At 44.6% G+C, this 18424-nt stretch overlaps 1 protein-coding gene across 4 annotated transcripts in view; it reads right to left on the bottom strand.

Annotated features, from left to right (window-relative positions):
* Nucleotides 1–18424, bottom strand: part of NSD1 (nuclear receptor binding SET domain protein 1) — a 1891114-nt gene that overhangs the window by 717549 nt on the left and 1155141 nt on the right. For all 4 annotated transcript variants that reach the window (XM_069651497.1, XM_069651498.1, XM_069651496.1 and 1 more), the window contains exon 12: nt 9117–9240. In XM_069651497.1, the coding sequence (XP_069507598.1) occupies nt 9117–9240 (124 nt within the window). The remainder of the gene's footprint in view (nt 1–9116; nt 9241–18424) is intronic.

The following is an 18424-nucleotide window of genomic DNA, read 5'->3' as shown; positions in this document are numbered from 1 at the left end:
GGACTACAGGTGTAAGCAAAAACCAACCTTTGGTATAAGTCTGTACTAAACAGTTTTGTGGTAGCTAGCGGAGCAGCCAGGCTCATCTCAAAAGGGAACGTGAGCAGTACAAGAGGTTACACAGAGGTCTTACAATCACAGTGGTTCAAGTAGACACTTATACTCAAGGTTTCTTGGTAAAACACTTATCAATTTATTACACAATCATTAGAAAAACATTCACTAGAAGGAGGCAACTTAATATTATACACAATTATACCTCACAATTATACCTCAACACAAAAACCAAAACGTTTCTGAAAAATTTAAGCTCCCCTGAAATAGGAGCCAAATGGCATTTCAGTCACTTTGAATGGGAAGGCAAAGGCACATGTTAATAGAATAGATCACAAATACTTTCTTAGGCATTGCAAATAGTTCTAGTTCACGAGAGGACTCGATTCAGTTCAATAGGCATGGGCCAAAGTCAATGGACTAGTGTCTTGTATAGGAAAGAGCAGTTCTTGAATTAAACGGTTGAATTGGCAGTTCCTGCAAATGTTACTGTTCCCGAACCTCAGTAGTGGGGACAAAAGGGACGACTTCAGGGGACTCCTGCACTGCACGGGATCGCCAGAAAACGCAGACAAAATTGATTCACTTAAGTTCGAGTAGCTGTTCTTCAAGCAAACAAGCTGGTGTCCTTCCCCCTGGTTAATCCTAACCAGCTTCGAGAATGGTATCCAGGTGGCTTACGAGTTGATTGGTCCCACCAACTCCAAGGAACAAGTCATCCTTGAAGAGGCTTCTCCGTCGAGATGAACTTGGCAATTCGGACCTGCAGCAGGGCTTCACCGGGCAAACCAACGGTCCAGGAGTTGCAGCAGCCATCCTCTTCCAGCTCATCTTCAGTTCTTTCGTTCCAGTGGTCAACTCTGCTTTCCAGTCCAGGAGTTTTCTCCCATTCATTCCAGCCTAGCTGTAACTCACCCAGCAGGGTGGCTGTACTTGCCGGACAGTCAGCCAGCCAATCATGCCTTAGTGCATTTGGGTCTCCTAGGAGACTAAGCAGAGGGAGTTTCGGGCACCTCCCTCTCTTCCTGCCCACCCCAGACACTTGGGTGACAGGGGTGGGTTTCTCTCAGAAACACTGCCAAAGGCGAAATTAACAAAGAGACCAAACCTGGCTTGGCGCGCAGAAAAACTCTCTAGAAGAACCTTCCCACAAAGACCTGGCGAAAAATGAAGACCGGGCACCATTTTAGCAAAGATGGCTGGACGCCATTTTGAAAAAGATGGCTACCGCGGTTACTTTATCAGAGCCACGAACGGTCGCGGTAAATGCAAACCAAGGTAGTTCAAAACAAAACCACTGCCACCAGCCAGTTAATTGAGGAAAGCGGAACGAACATTTTTACATGAGTATTTAGACACAGGGGATACTAAGTAACCCCTCCAGTACTCTATTGTTAGATAGCATTGTACTTGTTAGGCCCAGCACACCCCAAGTAAAGTTAATTTCACTATACTGCTCTGGGAAACAGACTTGCATGTCTAATCAGCTTGTGGCCCTACATTTGATTCTTGTTTTCCATCAAAGACTCCTAAGAACTTGTGCAAAGACTTTTCCATTACTTACCAGAAGTGCTTTATCCTATCCAAGACTTTTGCCCATTTACTTTGGCTTAGCCTATTGAATTGAATGACTCTTCTAGTGAACTCTAAAAGTATCTGCCCTGCTTTGGAATATTTTTGGTCTCTTGTGTTCTAGTGACCTTTGCCTTTTACCTACTTATTAAGAGTATTCTGAATGCCATCAGTAAGGTATTAATGTCCCCAGCACCCTTGATACTGAATTCACCTGTGGGTGTAGGTTGTGTCTGTGGGCCATCCCAAAAGGGCCTTGTCTGATTCAGAAACTCAAAGTGTACAGAATTGAAGTATATTTGTGTGTTACTTTTCTATTGCTCCCTTCTGAAGGCTTTATAACTGACAAATACATTAATTGTTTATGCAAGAAACCTTGAGTTTAAGAGTTTATTTGAATACCTGTAACTGTCAATCTTTCTGTAACTCCACTACAGCTCACATTTCCCCTCTTGAGATAAGCCTGGCTGCCCAACACGCTACCAAAACTGTGTAGTACAAGCTTATACCAAAGTTTGGGTTGCCTATACCTGTAGACATAGTAGGGTACTGCATTCAAACTTTGCCTAACACCTCTGAAAACGACGACCCCGACCCAGAGCGTAGTGAGACCCACTACACTCAAGGAGACCTGCATTTTGAGCCATCCCGTGCGTTGCTGCAACCTTGCGTTGTTGCAATACCCCAATACCCTGGGACCTCAAGCCATTGTGCGGTGCACAGTCTTCCGAATCTCGCTGAAACTTCGTGGGCATCCTGGTGGTTCTCCAAAAACACAAATCGAGTCCGAAAAGTCCCCTCACCAGAGTGCTGGACCTTTGTAACAACGAGAATTGAACTGCAATGTTCTGTCTTCTTCTGTGCTCCTTGAAAAGGCGCCAAAAACACATAACCGCATTCAGCCGTGAGGGAAACCTTGCATAGAGCCTTCTTCATCGATCCCTGCTGCAAAGTCCCTTCTGAGGTCTTGTTTTCAGTCTCCAAGACAAGGAATCCACGGACTGGATATTTGGCTGCAGATCCTGAAGTCTTCCTGCTGCAAAATCTTCAATGCGGAGGTACTGTGTTGGCTTTGGTGTGTACTTACCTCAAGCCTGTTAAGATTTCTGTGTAGCTGTGGGTTTTCTGTGCTGGGGAGGTCTCTCATCCAGTGCACCCAGTCCCACTGCTAGAAGCCCCTGGACCCTCTTCTAACCCTAAAGTGAAGTACTCACCTGTTTGCCCACTTTTGCTAAAGAACTCTGACTTTTGCTACTACAGAACCTATTTTGACACTGCCTGTTGGTCACTAGTCCTAGTGACCCCCCCCCTTCTGCCAATGAGAACACTCATGCTCCAAGAATAAGTGAAAGACTCTCAAGGGATTGGGACTTCTGCCTAGAAAAGAAAATGCGTGTTTCAAAGTTACTTACTTTTAAAGAGTTGGTTGGTAACTGTAATTCTAAGAGTGAACAGTTGAACAAGTTACTCTCTTACCTGGTAACATTCTTTCGATGGGATGGTCCGACTATATTCCATATCTATGACACAGTAAGCAGCACAGCTGTGGTGATTACTGTGTCATAGGTATTAAATACGTCGGAGGACCCAATCCCCTCGAAACAAAAGTTCTTAATGATCTTGAATGTGTGATGCACTATTCTTAAAAGTATGGTTAACATATTTTCTTCCTTAACAACTGTATTGCCAGTCTAATAGAAAGTAGATGTGAAGGTATTTTACTCACCTGTGATTAGGTTGTGCCTCTTTCCAAAAGTAAAGTGTTGGTATCACCAGATTAGTCCTTTGAGGATAATTGTATGAGTGTCCCCCAACTGGATCTTGTTGCTAGCCTGTTCTTAATAAGTCTGTATTAGGCTGTTGCCTACCTAGAATAACTGAGTCTTTCAGTAAAGTGTGACATTGGGTTTTACTTTCCCCTTCATTGTGAGGTTAGAAAAGTATGTGGGTTTTTACTTACCTTGTGTTAGCTGTGTGCCATCCAAAAATAAGTTACAAGAGTTATTGCTTATCTCTATCTGGGGTTCCCCGATTTCAAAAGCACATGTAATGGCACATTACATCCGTTTTACTCACCCAGTATAACTGTGTTATCACAAGTAGTTATAGGTTTTTACTGTACCTAGAATAAGTGTTCCACTATTCACCAAAAGTATATTGTCCAGTTGACTGATTACGTGATTTGTACTGAGAATCATTATACAACTGGAAGGGTCTACTGCCCTTGCATTACTGAATGTAATTGTAAAAAATAACCATTGGTTTTTACTCCCCAAGATTAGGCTTGACCTATACTGAATGTGTATGAAAAGGTTTTTACTTCCCTAGAACTAGTATTTCAAATAAGGTCTATACGTCTGTGTACTTTCAAGTATAGTGTTGTGTTTTTATACTGTGATTTCATATAATGTGTTAGTACTTACCCTTAGATTTATCTGGGCCTACTTGTATTTAAAAAAATCCTTTATTTTTACATACATAGTGTTTCAGTGTTTCTTTGGATCATTTGTATTACAATTTGATGTGTACTGATTCTACAGACCTCTCTCCCTCCTAAGATGAGCTTGGCTCCTCTGTCTACGCTACCATGTACTCAGCTGGTACAGCCTTATACTAAGAGTGGAGTATTGTACTGCCACAGTTGAATGGTTTTACTAAGCCCTTAGTTGGACTTCAGAAAAACTGTCCCAACAGGCTCGGGTGATGAATGAGAGTGATCCTCTGGGATCAGAGGTTGCCCTGGCCACTGGTATGTTGATGGAAAATGTTAAGGGGGGAGGGGTCTTGTACTGATACACCGATTACAGATAATGTGGGTATAGAAACCCTTGGGAAGACCCATACCAATGTGGGAGTATTGGAGTTGACAGATGCTGAATGTTTACAAGAATGTTCACCTCTAACGAGGAAGGTGGTTATATTCCATGCATCGACACCTCAGCAAGTTACTCAATTGAGTGACAAGTCAGGAGCTGGAGGCTCTATGTGTTTTATGAACTCACTTAATGGAAGGGGTATATGTAGTTCTGTCACTGAACCAAGGTTCCCTAAGGTAGCCTCCACATATAGCTTCTCTAACGTTTTTGTTTTTGGAAAGTTCAGTGATAAACGTATGCCGAAACCCAGACCCCTGTGCTCGTCTAAATCAGGGGGGGGGTCTAAAGAACAACATAGCCCTTGCCTTGGGAATAAGACAAGGGACACGCACCAGACAACTTCCCTTGAGCAGCTCCAGACAGGTTACTGCCTTGAGGACTCATTCCATCAAGCTGGTAATGCAACAAGGGATTTGCTTAGGGACATCAATGATCTAGACATGCCTTCTATCTTTGACAAATCCAATCTTACTGGGGAAAAAGGTGTATGTCGGAGGGGATTGTGAATGAGGACACTTTTATTGGTTTAAATCGAGTGGGGAAGCCCTGTGGTGATTGGGTTCTATCGAGCCACAAAAAAGACCCCAAACTTGGAATACAGAGGAAGCATGGGTCAGGTAAGCGGGCCCAATGCACTTCTCCTGGGAGGGGCCAAGGAGAGTTGGATCAATGTAATGAGGTGAACAACCCGTCATCAACCTCAGCTCTAAGTATTGGTGTTTTGGGCGCTGCTGGGATAAGGCAGGGGAGACACAGTTCGATGCTCCCTCAGAAGGAACATATGAATGAGCTGAGTGTTCCTGTTGTTCCCACTGTAATTGTGGAGTCAAACTGCAGGGAGGGTCTTGGCACACAGAACCTTACTGAATGTACAAAACACACTAATGCGAAGGGGGTTTGCGAGCTAATATCTCCCATATTGTCTAACTTGCATGTAAGTTTGAACTTGGCCCTAAGGACGCTTGGTGATACGCAGAAGAATCTGGAGGGGATTTTGGCATGTCAACAGACTGCTTTCAATGAATTATTGGTACAAATGCTATTTCTGGAGGGTTTTGTCAAGGGGACGACCCCATTTAACAATAACTCAAGGGAGGAGAAGCTGAGGTCTGATGAATATGATGAAAGATTATCGAACTTGGACGCTAAGATCATAACGTTATTGAATGTCTCATCCACCAAGGAGTGTGCTTCCTCTATCATCACTAGGGGCCTAAGAGGGGAGCAGGAGATTATTCCAGAGTTCTCCCAGGAACAGAGTCATCAGAGACAGGCCATTAATTCTCCTGACAGTCCATCGGTTCTGGTGGAGGCTCTGGGGATGTTGGACGATGAGGATGCTCAACAATAGGGTGATTCGGTGATAGAGGTATTATCCTCATCTATTCCCATTGTGATAATTTAGATTTGCTGAGGAGATCACCTTCCAGGGGGACTGGAAGAAGTCCAAACATGTCAAAAAAATGAAAAACACGCTCCGGCTAAGGGAGGAATTCAAATGTAATAGCTCTTCGAGGATTGTCTGACCAAGATGAACAAGTGGATAGTAATAGTTCCTGTGATTCAACACGAGGAGGAGATGACATGGACCTGAAGTAGAAGTCATTATCTCAGGATGTGCACCAAAAAGGGCTTGGGACTAGTAGAGAAGGGACTATGGAAGGCCCAAGTACTTCTGCAGGATCCTGCTCGGGGGCACAAGGGGGGGGGGGGGGGGGTGGAGGTTTGTCCGTCTGTCCACAAATTAAACAGACCAAGATGACTGCCTTTGGGAAGATCATTGGTACGAAACATGCTCCAGTGTCCACGGGTCTGCAGCCCATAATTACTCCCTCCACCAATGGAGAGGGATTTTTACCTTCTGGGATGCCGGTGGGTACCCCGGTTGATCTACCCAGTAGTCAAAATCCCTTGAACAACATCCAAACAGAGGAGATTAGACCATCAAGTGAGTAGGCTAGCTCAGGCTCTCAAGAACGGCATAAGGTTACTGATCTCTCCGAAAATGGCTCCATTTACATCAATTGTAAAATTGTTGGCTGCGTGAATAACAACAAACATGAGAAAAGGACAAGGCTGAACAGGACTAATTTACTGACCATCATTAAAAAGATCCCCCTTTTGAGATCTATAACCTCAGATGACATTGATGCAATTTCTCTGCCCATTTTTGACAATTCTAGAATGGTTAGTTATTTCCATTCGGAAATCATTGCAAACATGGTGTGGGGACAAGGGAAAAATCTAGAGCCCATGGGATTTCAGTTGGTAGTATTGCAAAGCATTGACAAAGCTAAAACTTTCCTCGCCTTTAAGGAACCCGCTACAGTTTCAGAGGAGGTAGCGGGGGGATGCCTAGCCCTACTCCACTTCGAGACTTGAGTAAAGCATTGTCATTTATTACTAATCTTTTGGGGAATGGTCAGGACTGGTCATGGATTCAGCCTGCCCTGAAGACTTTGGAAAGCATTAGACAACGACCGGGGCATGCATGACAACATTGAGATGAAAGTGATCTCTTGGAATGTGTGGAGGTGTTAACATGTCTACATTTATGGCTAATCCTTCTCTCTGTGGGCTTCCTCAAATCTATATGTTCCAAGAAACTATGCTTTTGGCCCACCCTGTACTAGAAGGTTTTCATACTATTTAATGTCCTGTAGCAAGGGTGGATGAGGGAGACTTAGAGATGGTTTTGCAGTAGCCATTTATTGCAATTTGAGGTTAAAATGGGAAATTGTGTTTAGCAATGAGTGGCTTTTGGCGATCAAGCTGGACTGAATCTTTATTGGAATCTGCTAAGGGTCCCGTTTGAAGACATGGAAGCAGGTCTGTGTGATATTTGCGTGCCTGGTACGGGATGGGTTGCAGCTAGTGAATAATTTTAGAAGGTAACTAACTCGCTCTGTGCTGATGGAGCCCTGTGGAATGATATTGGGGCTACTCCTCCTTATCTTCATCCTAATATACAATAAGGTATTCAATTGGACCTTTTTCTATAAGATTGGGATATGGCATTGCTGGACCATTCTCAGTCTTCGCCTTCATCCAGACACACTTGCCACAGAGGCGACTGTAGCTCCGTGATTTATTTCTTTTATATTGCAAATGGCCTTAAGAATAACTGTAGCTACTTGAAACATATTTCTACTGAACTAGGAGATCATATACCTCTTTTTCCTTGACTCCTGCTATCCCGACTTTCCACTTGAGACCAGATTTAGTGGCGCTTTAGTCATCTGGAACAGAAAGACCATCCTTAAATTTAACCATCTCTTGACAGCCTCTTTGCTGAACTTGATCCACCCCTCTCCCACGCGATACATTACAGAAGAGTTTGAGGACTCATTTTGGCTTGCGCTTACAAGGTCAGGCGCCCTTGTCCTAAGGTTCACTCTAAGGTTGGTGGTTATTTGGGTTATGAAAGAGTATTGTTCTAAGTTACTCAAATGTAGGGAACTGGCTGCTATAAAAAAAGCAGTCCTTGACAGCATCTGATTATGCGGCCCATAAATCAAAAATTTCTCAAAGACATAAGAATCTTGTTAAATCTCTTAAGATGGATGACCATCTTAGAATTCATCAGGCCAACATATGGATCAACTACTATACAAACAAATACGCCCTGCCCGTTAACTTTGGTGACATTGGATGACTTGATCTGGGGAAACCTGTTGTAGGCCTGTGTACGTGGGATAGAGACATCCCCTGGGCTATAGGTAGACTTAAGCCGCCCCCTGCTCCGGGAAAGGATAGCATTCCCCCCTACCCTCCCGTTTGTCCTCAAGGAGGCACCTAATTTATGGGCCGAACTTCTGAAGCCTATGTTCGATAACATCTTTCGGACCCACACTATTCCTGCCTCTTGGGTGCAATCTATTATTATTCCCATTCACAAAAAGGGAGATGTACTTGACCCCAATAACTATAGGCCTATAGCACTGATAGATGCAACAAGCAAAGGTTTCTCCATCCTTCTCCAGAGGGACCTTAATCGAGTGGTCAAAAGTAACAACCTTCCGAGTCAGTTTCAGGTGGGGTTTAGGGAAGAAATGGGTACCTCTCTTAATGCAACTATTTTGGCCCATCTCAGACACTATGTACATCATACACGTGTGGGGGCATGTATTTTTAACATCCCTGGACATGTCTAGTGCATTTGACAGAGTCATTAGATCTAGGCTGTGGCTCAAACTGCTCAACATGAACATACCTCGCATGTTGGTTCAGCTCCTTGCGCTTCTTCATACACACACTACCATACGTGTACGACTTACAAAGGAAAGGTCCCTATCGCAGGATATACATCTTTCATTGGGGTAAAACAGGGCTGTACTTTGGCCCCCATTCTCTTCAAGCAGCAAGGAGAAGTGTTTATTGGTTAATACATTGAAAATATTTCCAAATACTTTTTTCGTTTAAGGAGGTTCCAGAGAGACGGGGCGAGCATGAAGTCCTCTGGGTATTTGATATTAAGAAGAAAGAAAAATGATATACACAAAAAAAATAATGGCTTTCATATTTAAAAAACATGAGTGGGCTCAGAATCAATGTTAACTAAGATGAGCCTAGCTGTTCCAGAACCTTTCATTAATTTGAGTGGTCATGGCCTACCTGTAGAACACTCGTTGCAGACGAACTTGCCCTTGGGCATTTCCGTCATTCCCAAGCATTCCAGATGGAAGGCTCCACAGCACTGAGCTTCGCACAGCAGTAGCTCTCCTAGCTTCTCACAAATCTGTAGCAGGGAAGAAATACAAAGGGTAAGAAATGATCCTCCACATTGGATAAGCATAATATTCAGCAATCAGATGCTTTGAATGTCCAACCTGCATCATGGTAAAGATTTCAGAACCTTGAATAACTTTATTTTTCAGGACTGGCTGCGAACAATGAAATACAATGAATAATACCAAGTGAAAGACTTTGCATCAAAGAGCACAATTTACAAAACCTTTCCAAATGCAGCTGTACGAAAATAGCATTTGATCAAATGTCTGAGGTTCTTGGGATGCAAAAGTAACCTGCAATTAGGATCTACATTGCTCTCCAATCTAGGGGTATCGAAGCACTTAATTATGAAAAGAATTCAGACACCAGTACAGACGAATAAAGATGATTTCAGAATTAGAAAAGTTGAGAGGTTTGTGGGTTGGGTTTCACTGTAAAATGGAGTGCTAACCTGTTAATGTTCGGGCCAACAGTTTGTGCCCAATTCACAGTGTGTGGGGATAGAAATAAATTCTTACTGCTGTGGTCATTTTACATAATTTTAATACAATATCATAGGATAGAGTTATTTCTTGAGCATGTAACCTCCTTGCTTCAACTGGCACCTTTTTGTTTTGCTGGTGTCAACTGCTTTTGCAGGTACACCAGCCCATGATGTTAAAATCCACAAGCTTGACTTCTATTTTGCTGAAATTCTATTCACTTTAAGGCAACACAAATCTGCTTCCTCCGAGAAACCTCAAGCAACCCTTGGCCTGGGAACCTTATGGTTAAACAGGGATAATATACTGTAAAAAGGGTTTCAATAGCAGGATGATTATCTGACCACTCTAGCTCAGTAAATAAAAAACTAATTAAAAAAAATAAAAAGAATGAAAAAGACAAAAAGTCGAGAGAACCCTAAAAGGGCCAACAGAATTCCCCAAAATAAATTCACTCTTCATACTGCCAATCGGTACAAACCACTGGATTAATCGCAATACCTAAATGTAATCTGCAAATGATTAACTACAAAGCCTTGCAAAATGTATCGCTCATTGTTCAATCCCATTTTACAACAAGCACTGAAGCCTTGGTCATTTTAAGAATTGACTCTGGTACTATTTTCCCAACCAGTCTGGCAACATCCACACTGGCTTCCATTTGGGATACATTTCATTTGGCTGTTCAGTTAATTGAGCATTTTAAACATTGAAATATTTTTTTTTCCATTCCTATGCTCCCTCTTTCCTCTGAACATTAAGGCAAACATCAAATACAAAATGCCTTCGACCAGTCAAACAAATTCTTTGTGACCCATCCACACACCTTAGGTTCTCCCAAAATCCCTCGACATACAGCTAAAACATATCAGTAATAAAGTATGCCTAATACAAATGAATAAGTCACTCCATTCCCCCACCAGCTGTAAGATCAAACATAGACCCAAACATTTTTAAAATGGCATCATCCACCTGGTACTTCACCACCAGTCACACTTCCCCAGGTGGTATTCCTATGCTTTGTGCATACAAACTAGTTTCAGCCCTGCGAGCTGGGGCAGTTTTATTTTGGGTGGGGGCGCTAGAGGGAGGTGTATGGCTCTGGGATGGTTAGCTAAGTGAAGAGTGGTATGTGTATGCTTGTTCAAGGCAACAGACCACTACTGTATGTTTGCTGGGTGGTGTATGTAAAGAAACAGCATTACAAGTTGGATAGTGGGTAGAAACGTAGGTTATCAGTGGCCATCCATGTCCGTGATTGCTTGGTTACTTGTTTTCCTTTTGACTGGAGCAGAAGCAGCAAGGCAGGGGAATGCTTCTTTGTGGTTAACTGGGTTGCTTGTATGACAAGGTATTCTTTTGCTTTTGAGATAGTAAGGGTTACTTGCAACAGTCTTGAGTGGGAAACATGGGTGAGCTTTCCTAGCTTAGTTTTGTGGTGAAGGATCTCATCTGACTGTGTATGTAAGCAATCCTAAAACTCTTGCCTGCTTATTTCTTGGCAAGCCACATTAATGCAGTAGCTGGGCGCCATCATGACGTGAGGTGACCTGTATTGTAATTGGTCCCACTGCATAAGGAATACAGCAAAGGCATTAATGCTCATTTTTTAAATGTTTTATGTTATCAGACGCCAGTGGATTTTCTGAGTTTACTGGAAAATGGGAAAAACGTGACATATGCCATGCCCGATTTGACAGATGTTATCCTAGGCTTGTGCTGATGTGTTTGGTTGCCAGTCCACTTTAGTAAGCAGTAACACAAAGGCATGCTTGCTTATTTCTCAAAGTTGCGGGTACTGCATTTAATTAATGATTTCAATGGGATCAGGTTGGAAATTCGGTGTGTATCTTGGTGCTAGGTTGTTTGGGCTGAAGAAGGTTATCCTGTTTATCTGTCAATGTTAGTTGTCACATGTTTATGGGTATGTCTGATATTTCAGTCAGTCCTAGCCACGCAGGAGTTGGCTGTATTGTTAGGATTGTCTCCCTATTGTCTAGGAGGAGTCAAGCTTTCGGGACAAAGCTTTCAATAATGTCAGGTGGACTTCCTTGGCATTTCCTGGTGTGATGCGGGCATTTCACTAAGACTGTTGTGCTGGATAATACCATATTGCCGACCACTGAAGGGGTAAAAGCTTCAAACTTGCCTCTAGGACCGGATATGAAAGTCACAGAGGGTGATACAATTATAATGTATAATTTGTTTGTTTATAATGCGCCAGAACCCCCATGCATCAGGGCACAGAGACAAGAGGAGAAACATGAGGCAGCAGGGTCTGGGTCAAAAATCTAATTATTTAAATAACTACATTTTCAGATGCTTTCTAAAGCTCTGGAGGTTCGTGTCTGCACGAAGATCTTTAGGCAGGTTATTCCAGGATCGAGAGGCCTGGCCAGGGAAAGATCTTCCCAAGCCTCTAGTCCGGTTAATTCTAGGAACCGCCATACAAATGCCCTCACTGGACCTGGTGGCTCTCTTGGGAGGGAGGGCTTTTATACAGGTTTTTAGATATGCTCGGGCCTGTCCATAACAACATTTATGGACAATGGTGAGTGCCTTAAAGCGGGTCCTGGATTCAACTGCAAGCCAATGTAGGCTTTTTCTGTGTGCTGAAACCGATTCATGTCTGTGCACATTTTTCATAATGCAGACGGCATCATTTTGTAGCACCTGAAGGCATCCTAGGCATCCTAGGCATCTCTTAATAGCGCCAAAATGTAAGGCACTGCAATAATCTAGCCTAGGCATAATCAGTGTTCTGATCGGGGTAGTGCAGTTGGCCTCTGAGACGTAGGGTGTTACTAATCGTAGTAGTCTAAGATGATATTCGGTTTTATTGACATTTTGAATATGAGTATCTGAGCTCAATGATGCTAAGATAACGCCCAATGTTATGACCTTGGCAACAATGGGAATAGAATGATTATCAATGATGAAGCCAGTATAACGATCCCAGAGTTTCCCTCGGGCCTGAGAGGAGCCAAAAAGCAGCAACCCGGTTTTAGCTGCATTAAGGCACATACCGTTATTGGCCATCCAGTTCTTAATTGAATATCAGTGATATTCTATCCGCATCTTGCTCATATACTCCACACAGCTCAATCAGCAGCTGTGTGTCATAAGCATAATTCGTAAAAGTTACTCCCAGTTCATCCAGCAGGACACATAGGAGTTGACAAAAAATAATGAAGAGGGTTGGGGAAAGACATGAGCACTGAGGTACACCGCACCTCAAGGTTTCGGCAGGTGAGCGTGCCGTACCCAGACGACTGGACATCCTACGGTCCAGGAATGATTTAATCCAGCCTGCGGCATCCCCTGAGCAGCGGCCGAAATTCTTCAGCCTGTTTATGAGCATGACGTGGTCCACCAGGTCGAAGGCTGCCTAGAGGTCAAGTAACATCAGCCTCCCAGTCTTACATTTGTCTAAGAGAAGGAGCATTTCCGTCTGCAGGTCCACCAACGGACTATTTGTGCCATGGTGAGCTCTAAAACTGGATTGCTTGGAGTACAATACCTCGGAGACCTCCAAACGGGCCTGGAATTGTTCAGTAGCCACCTTATCAATTACCTTCAGTAAGAATGGAACGTTGGAGGTAGGTCTCAGATTGGAATTGTCTTTAGGGTCCGACCCTGTTTTTTTTTTTATTAGCAGGGTCACAGCTACTTTCTTCAAAGAATCAGGGAACTTGCTTTCTCTAAAGGATGCCATGTTGAGACAAACTAGAAATGGGGTGAAAAGCTATTTATTAGCAAGGATAACTCTAGCGGGTAGGGTTTCTCCCATACAAGTGGATGGTTTCAATTGGATCACGTATTTGACCAGAAGGCAGTGAATGGTGTGTGTGGGGGCGACGTGTTCACTTGCTGGATTTTCCACTCTCTATAGAAGTTCAAAAGGTAATCTGAGAGGCCTATGTATGGGCTGTTGCCATAGTCCAATCTTGAAAATAAATCTGTGATGACCGAGGAATGGAAGTGGTAATAACTAAAATTAGCATGATGCATCGGATAGGGCTTAAGTGGAAGAAGCAGTTTCAGGCTAGGTCTCCAACTTGTGCTAAATGAGTTGACCATGAGAATGCAGAGGTTGGGCATGCTGTCGAGTAGCTGTGCTAGATGGCGGCTCTCTTCCAAGCTCTGTGTGGATGCAGCGGCAACTTAGAATTTCATCAGATCCATCCTGGGTTATGTAATCACTGAGGAGCTGCTGATACTTGATCCAAAAGCCGACTTCATCTGACGTCCGGAACCCGTTGTACGGGTACCCACGCAGTGGACGCAGCCTTGGCTCTTACGAACCGCACTGAGCGCAACAGGTGAGGTGGAAACTTCACCGCTGCTGCGGCTCCCGCAATTAACCTGCCTACCTCTAGTACTTAGACTGACGGGACCTCACATGCGAGGCAGACATCTGAAAAGTGGGCGTCCGGCCAGCAGCGGCATATAACATATGCCGGACGGATCGTGGCGTGGGTGCGGGAATCTGCCCTCTGCCCCTGCAGTGTCCAAGGCCAGGGATCTGCAGAGAAGAACTGACACGGGTGCCCGTATTATGCCACAGCGACTTGGTGTCGCTGTGTGTGCCCATACTGCGCCACGGCAGCTCAGCACCGTTTTGAGGAGCGTTGCAGACCCGGGGAAAATATCAGAGCGGTGATGGAGAGACAACAGAGCGCTGTGCTGTGATTGCTGAGAGGGGGCCATGTTGCAAACTCTGCTCCATGCATGGGTGGAGTGTGGTGGGGGAGAATATCCTTCAGTGTCTCTGCGGAGCAACACAAACGGCCCAGCTGCTCATCCATGCCCCAATAAGACGTTTGTCCTGCGCAGAGACTGCCAGTTCATGTGTGCAGATTGAAGCCAGGCCACATCGTTACGCTTATAACAGCTGCTCAGGGGCTCTGATGCGGAGGCCCAACCCACAGACACTGGCCCCTTTGTGAGTAACTGGGGGAGGCAATTTTTCTGAAAAATCCACACATGGGCTGAAGAAAGTGTGTAACCCAGCGAAGGTGTGCAGCTTGAATCAAGGTACCCAGGAAGCAGAAGGAAATATACTGGTGGGATGAGAAGTGACGGATACCTTACTGTGGATATCATTGTCACGCTAATGACACTGGCATCGCTGCCCACAGAGATTACAAGTAATACAGGGCTTGATAAGGCCCGGTGGCTGGGGCCGACACAGCCAAGCTTGAAATATGACAAAGGGGGCCGGGAGCAAGAAGGGTGGCAGCATTGACCGCTTTACTAGGGCAACAACTAAAACCCCGGAACTGGCGGCCACAACATCCACCGTAGCCTCGGCTATTAGCATCCAAGAAGCGCCTGAACCACCGAGTATGCAGCAAATACTTGACACTATGACGAAAGGTGTTAGTGCTGTTAATGACAAACTTGATGACATTACCACAAAAGTCATTTCCATACAGACCCAACTCGATAAAGAAATTCAGTGAATTGCAGAGGCCAAGTGCAGGATCAGCACGGCGGAGGACAACATCACGAATCTACAGATCACGGTGGCGACCCTAGCAAAAGATATAAAATGGTTAAGGCTAAGTGCGATGGCTTGGAATGAAGGTCTCGCAGAAATAACCTGCGCATTGTAGGACTGCCGGAAGAGGCTCTCTGTGGCAATTTGGAAGTAGCAGTTGAAGAGCTAACTAGAGCATTACTGGGTGACGGGACTAACCCCTCATTTCACTATTGAGCGCGAGCATGAACGGCCAAACCTAAACCTGGAGACTATCCCCAGCCCATCAATGCCCGTGTCATGAACTATTGGGACAGAGATCATATCCTACGGCGGGACAGAGAACTTGGAGATCTTTGGTATGAATCTCAGTTCATTCACATTTATCCGGACTTTACAGTGGATGTCCAACAGGAATGCCGCACATTCGCCTGTGTGAAGAAACTTTTGCGTGAAAGAAATGTCTCCTATGCTATGCTGTTCCCGGCATGTCTTAAGTTTTAACACAACAATAAGACTTATTTCTTCACAGTGCCGTCGGAGGCGATATCCTTTATAGAGATGCACATACCACTATCTGGGCCTCGGCCTGGGGGCTCGACTCCCACTTGATTGCTATGCTCTCATCCCTGAAACTTGCTATTGTGTGATATGGGTCCATCGAAATGCTCATTGTGATGGGCTAAGCTTTAGAAGTCAGCAAATGTGAATTAAGTTTCGACTGCCCGGTCCGTGTGGTAACAGCATCCCCGGTGCGAGTTCAATGTCCTGTTCAGTGTTGGTGAAAGGTGTAGCACTGCAATCTTTCGGGGTGCAGTGATGGTGGGTGTTTGGGGGGGATGAATTGTTGGGTTGGTGATAATCACACTTGGGAGGAAGCATGGTCTATGTATGTTAAGATACCCGCACACAGGAGATTCAATGACATACTCATGGTCTAAGCAAAGAGGATGACCCAGAAGAACAAGTTACTTACCAACTGTAACGTTCTTTTGACTGGATGGTTCCTCCCACGTATTCCTCATCTTTGATAAATCCACTTCCAGCTTGCTGGCCTCGAAAATTCTTTTCACAGTAGAAGGCGCTGCGAGTCGGCGTCCCTCGAGTCGGTGTCCCTCGAAGGCCTCCGTATCGGCGCTGACGTCACCATAGGTATAAATAGTCACGCCATGCGTCCGTTGCTCAGTTCCGTTTTGAGGTGCTGTTTTTGCTTTGTATGAGATGGTTAATACCCTTGAAGGAGCGTAGGCTGCAACTACAAGGGAAGTTTTACTGCAGGGAAGGATGGGAGGGGCGATAAGGAATACGTGGGAGGAACATCCAGTCAAAAGAACGTTACAGTTGGTAAGTAACTTGTTCTTCAAATGGATTGTGCCCTCCCACGTATTCCTCATCTTTGATAGACTCCCAAAGCAGTAATGTGTAGAGGAGGCGGGAGTAAAATGAAATGTTTCCCTTTAAAGATCCACAGAGTGCAACACAGCTTTTCCAAATCTCGTCTCCTGGCTAGAGGAGGAATCAAGACTGCAGAATTTAGTGAAAGTATGTGCGTACAACCATGTGGTAGCCGCACATATGTCCTCAATTGGAACTCCTCTTTGGAGAGCTGAAGAGGCTGCGATACCCCTGGTTGAATGAGCCCTGAGGTGTTGAGGGGGCTCTTTTCGTGCCAATTTATAGCACTCTATAATAATATAATCCATCTTGAGATCGTCTGTTTCGTAATAGGTAAACCTAACTTATGCCCTGCATACCCCACAATTGGTCTGCTTGCCTAATCCACGCAAGTCTGCCAATGTAAAAACTCAAGGCACGTCTTGGATACAGCCTGTGCAATCTCTCTTCCTATTTCGTGGATGGGGAGGAGGGTAAAACGAGGGTAAGGTTATTTTTTGTGTGATGTGGAATTCTGAGACCACCGTTGGAAGAAAATTTGGCTTCACTTGAAGAAGTACCTTATCTTTACGAAAGATTGTATGTGGAGGTTTGAAAGATAAAGCTTGTAATTCGCTCACTCTTCTGGCAGAAGTCAAAGCCACTAAAAAGACTGTTTTAAGTGTGAGAAATCTTAATGAACAGGAATGAAGGGGTTTGAATGGAGTACCCATTAGAAATTTCAAGACTAGGGTTTAGGTCCCACAGCGGAACTTGAAAAGAAGTTGGGGGGAAAGACAGTTAACCCTTTCAGAAATTGAATGACTATGAGCAATTTGAAGTATGACGGTTCCTCTGCAGTGCGCTTAAAGATTGACAGCGCTGCGAGGTAACCCTTGATTATGCCAACTTGAAGACCTGAATTTGCCAAGTATAGCAAAAAAGATAACACCATCGGTGTACTACATGAAAAAGGATCAATATTCTTTTCTCTACACCAGCTGCATAATTTGTTCCAACTGCAGCAGTATAAAGATTTTGTTGCTGGCCATCTGGCTGAAAGCAACACCTCCATTATGTCATCCGGGAGGTCCCAATCCTTGTATCTCAACCTTTCAGAAACCAGGCATGAAGGTTGAGGGTCCGGATATCCGGATGGAGAACCCACCTCCCTTCTGCGAGAGAAGATCCTTTCTTTGTGGAAGACAAATCGGAGGACAGATGGACAGGTTTAGAAGATCCGGGTACCACGTTCTCCTGGCCCAATCCAGGGCAATTAGGATCATGGGTTTCCAGAATCTCCTCAACCTCCTGATCATTTGAGGAATGACGGGGACTGGAGGAAACACGTACAGAAGTGGAAACTCCCAGTCCACCACGAACGCATCCTCTAGAGCTCCTCTCGGGGGAAATTCCCTTGAGCAATACTGATCGCACTTCTGGTTGATACTGGTGGCAAACAGATCCACTTGAGGGGTTCCCCAAAAGGCAAAGATCTCTAAAAGGACTTCCTGAGCTAGTTCCCACTCGTGGGAGACTGATCTGCCTGCTCAGAGCGTCCGCCGTTAAATTCTTCTCTCCGTCTAGGTGAACTGCTGATAGAGAGATTCCTTCTTGAATTGCCTAAAACCAGAGCTGCATTACCTCTCTGCACAGTGGCAGCGACCCTACGCCGCCTCTTTTGTTGAGGTAGTGCATGGCCACTATGTTGTCCGTCATTATCAGGACATTCTTTCCCTGTACTGATGGCATGAAAGCCTTTAGCGCTAGTCTGAATGCTCTCAGCTTTAATAGGTTGATGTGTAGTCTGGACTCCGATGGAGACCAACGACCGCTGATGTTCAAGTCGGTGG

The sequence above is a fragment of the Ambystoma mexicanum genome, chromosome 3p (genome assembly GCF_040938575.1).
Source record: "Ambystoma mexicanum isolate Mex_15411 chromosome 3p, UKY_AmexF1_1, whole genome shotgun sequence".
Classification (NCBI taxonomy): Eukaryota; Metazoa; Chordata; class Amphibia; order Caudata; family Ambystomatidae; genus Ambystoma; species Ambystoma mexicanum.
The sequence above is the reverse complement of the archived record's forward strand: the minus strand, read 5'-3'. Positions and strand labels throughout refer to the sequence as shown.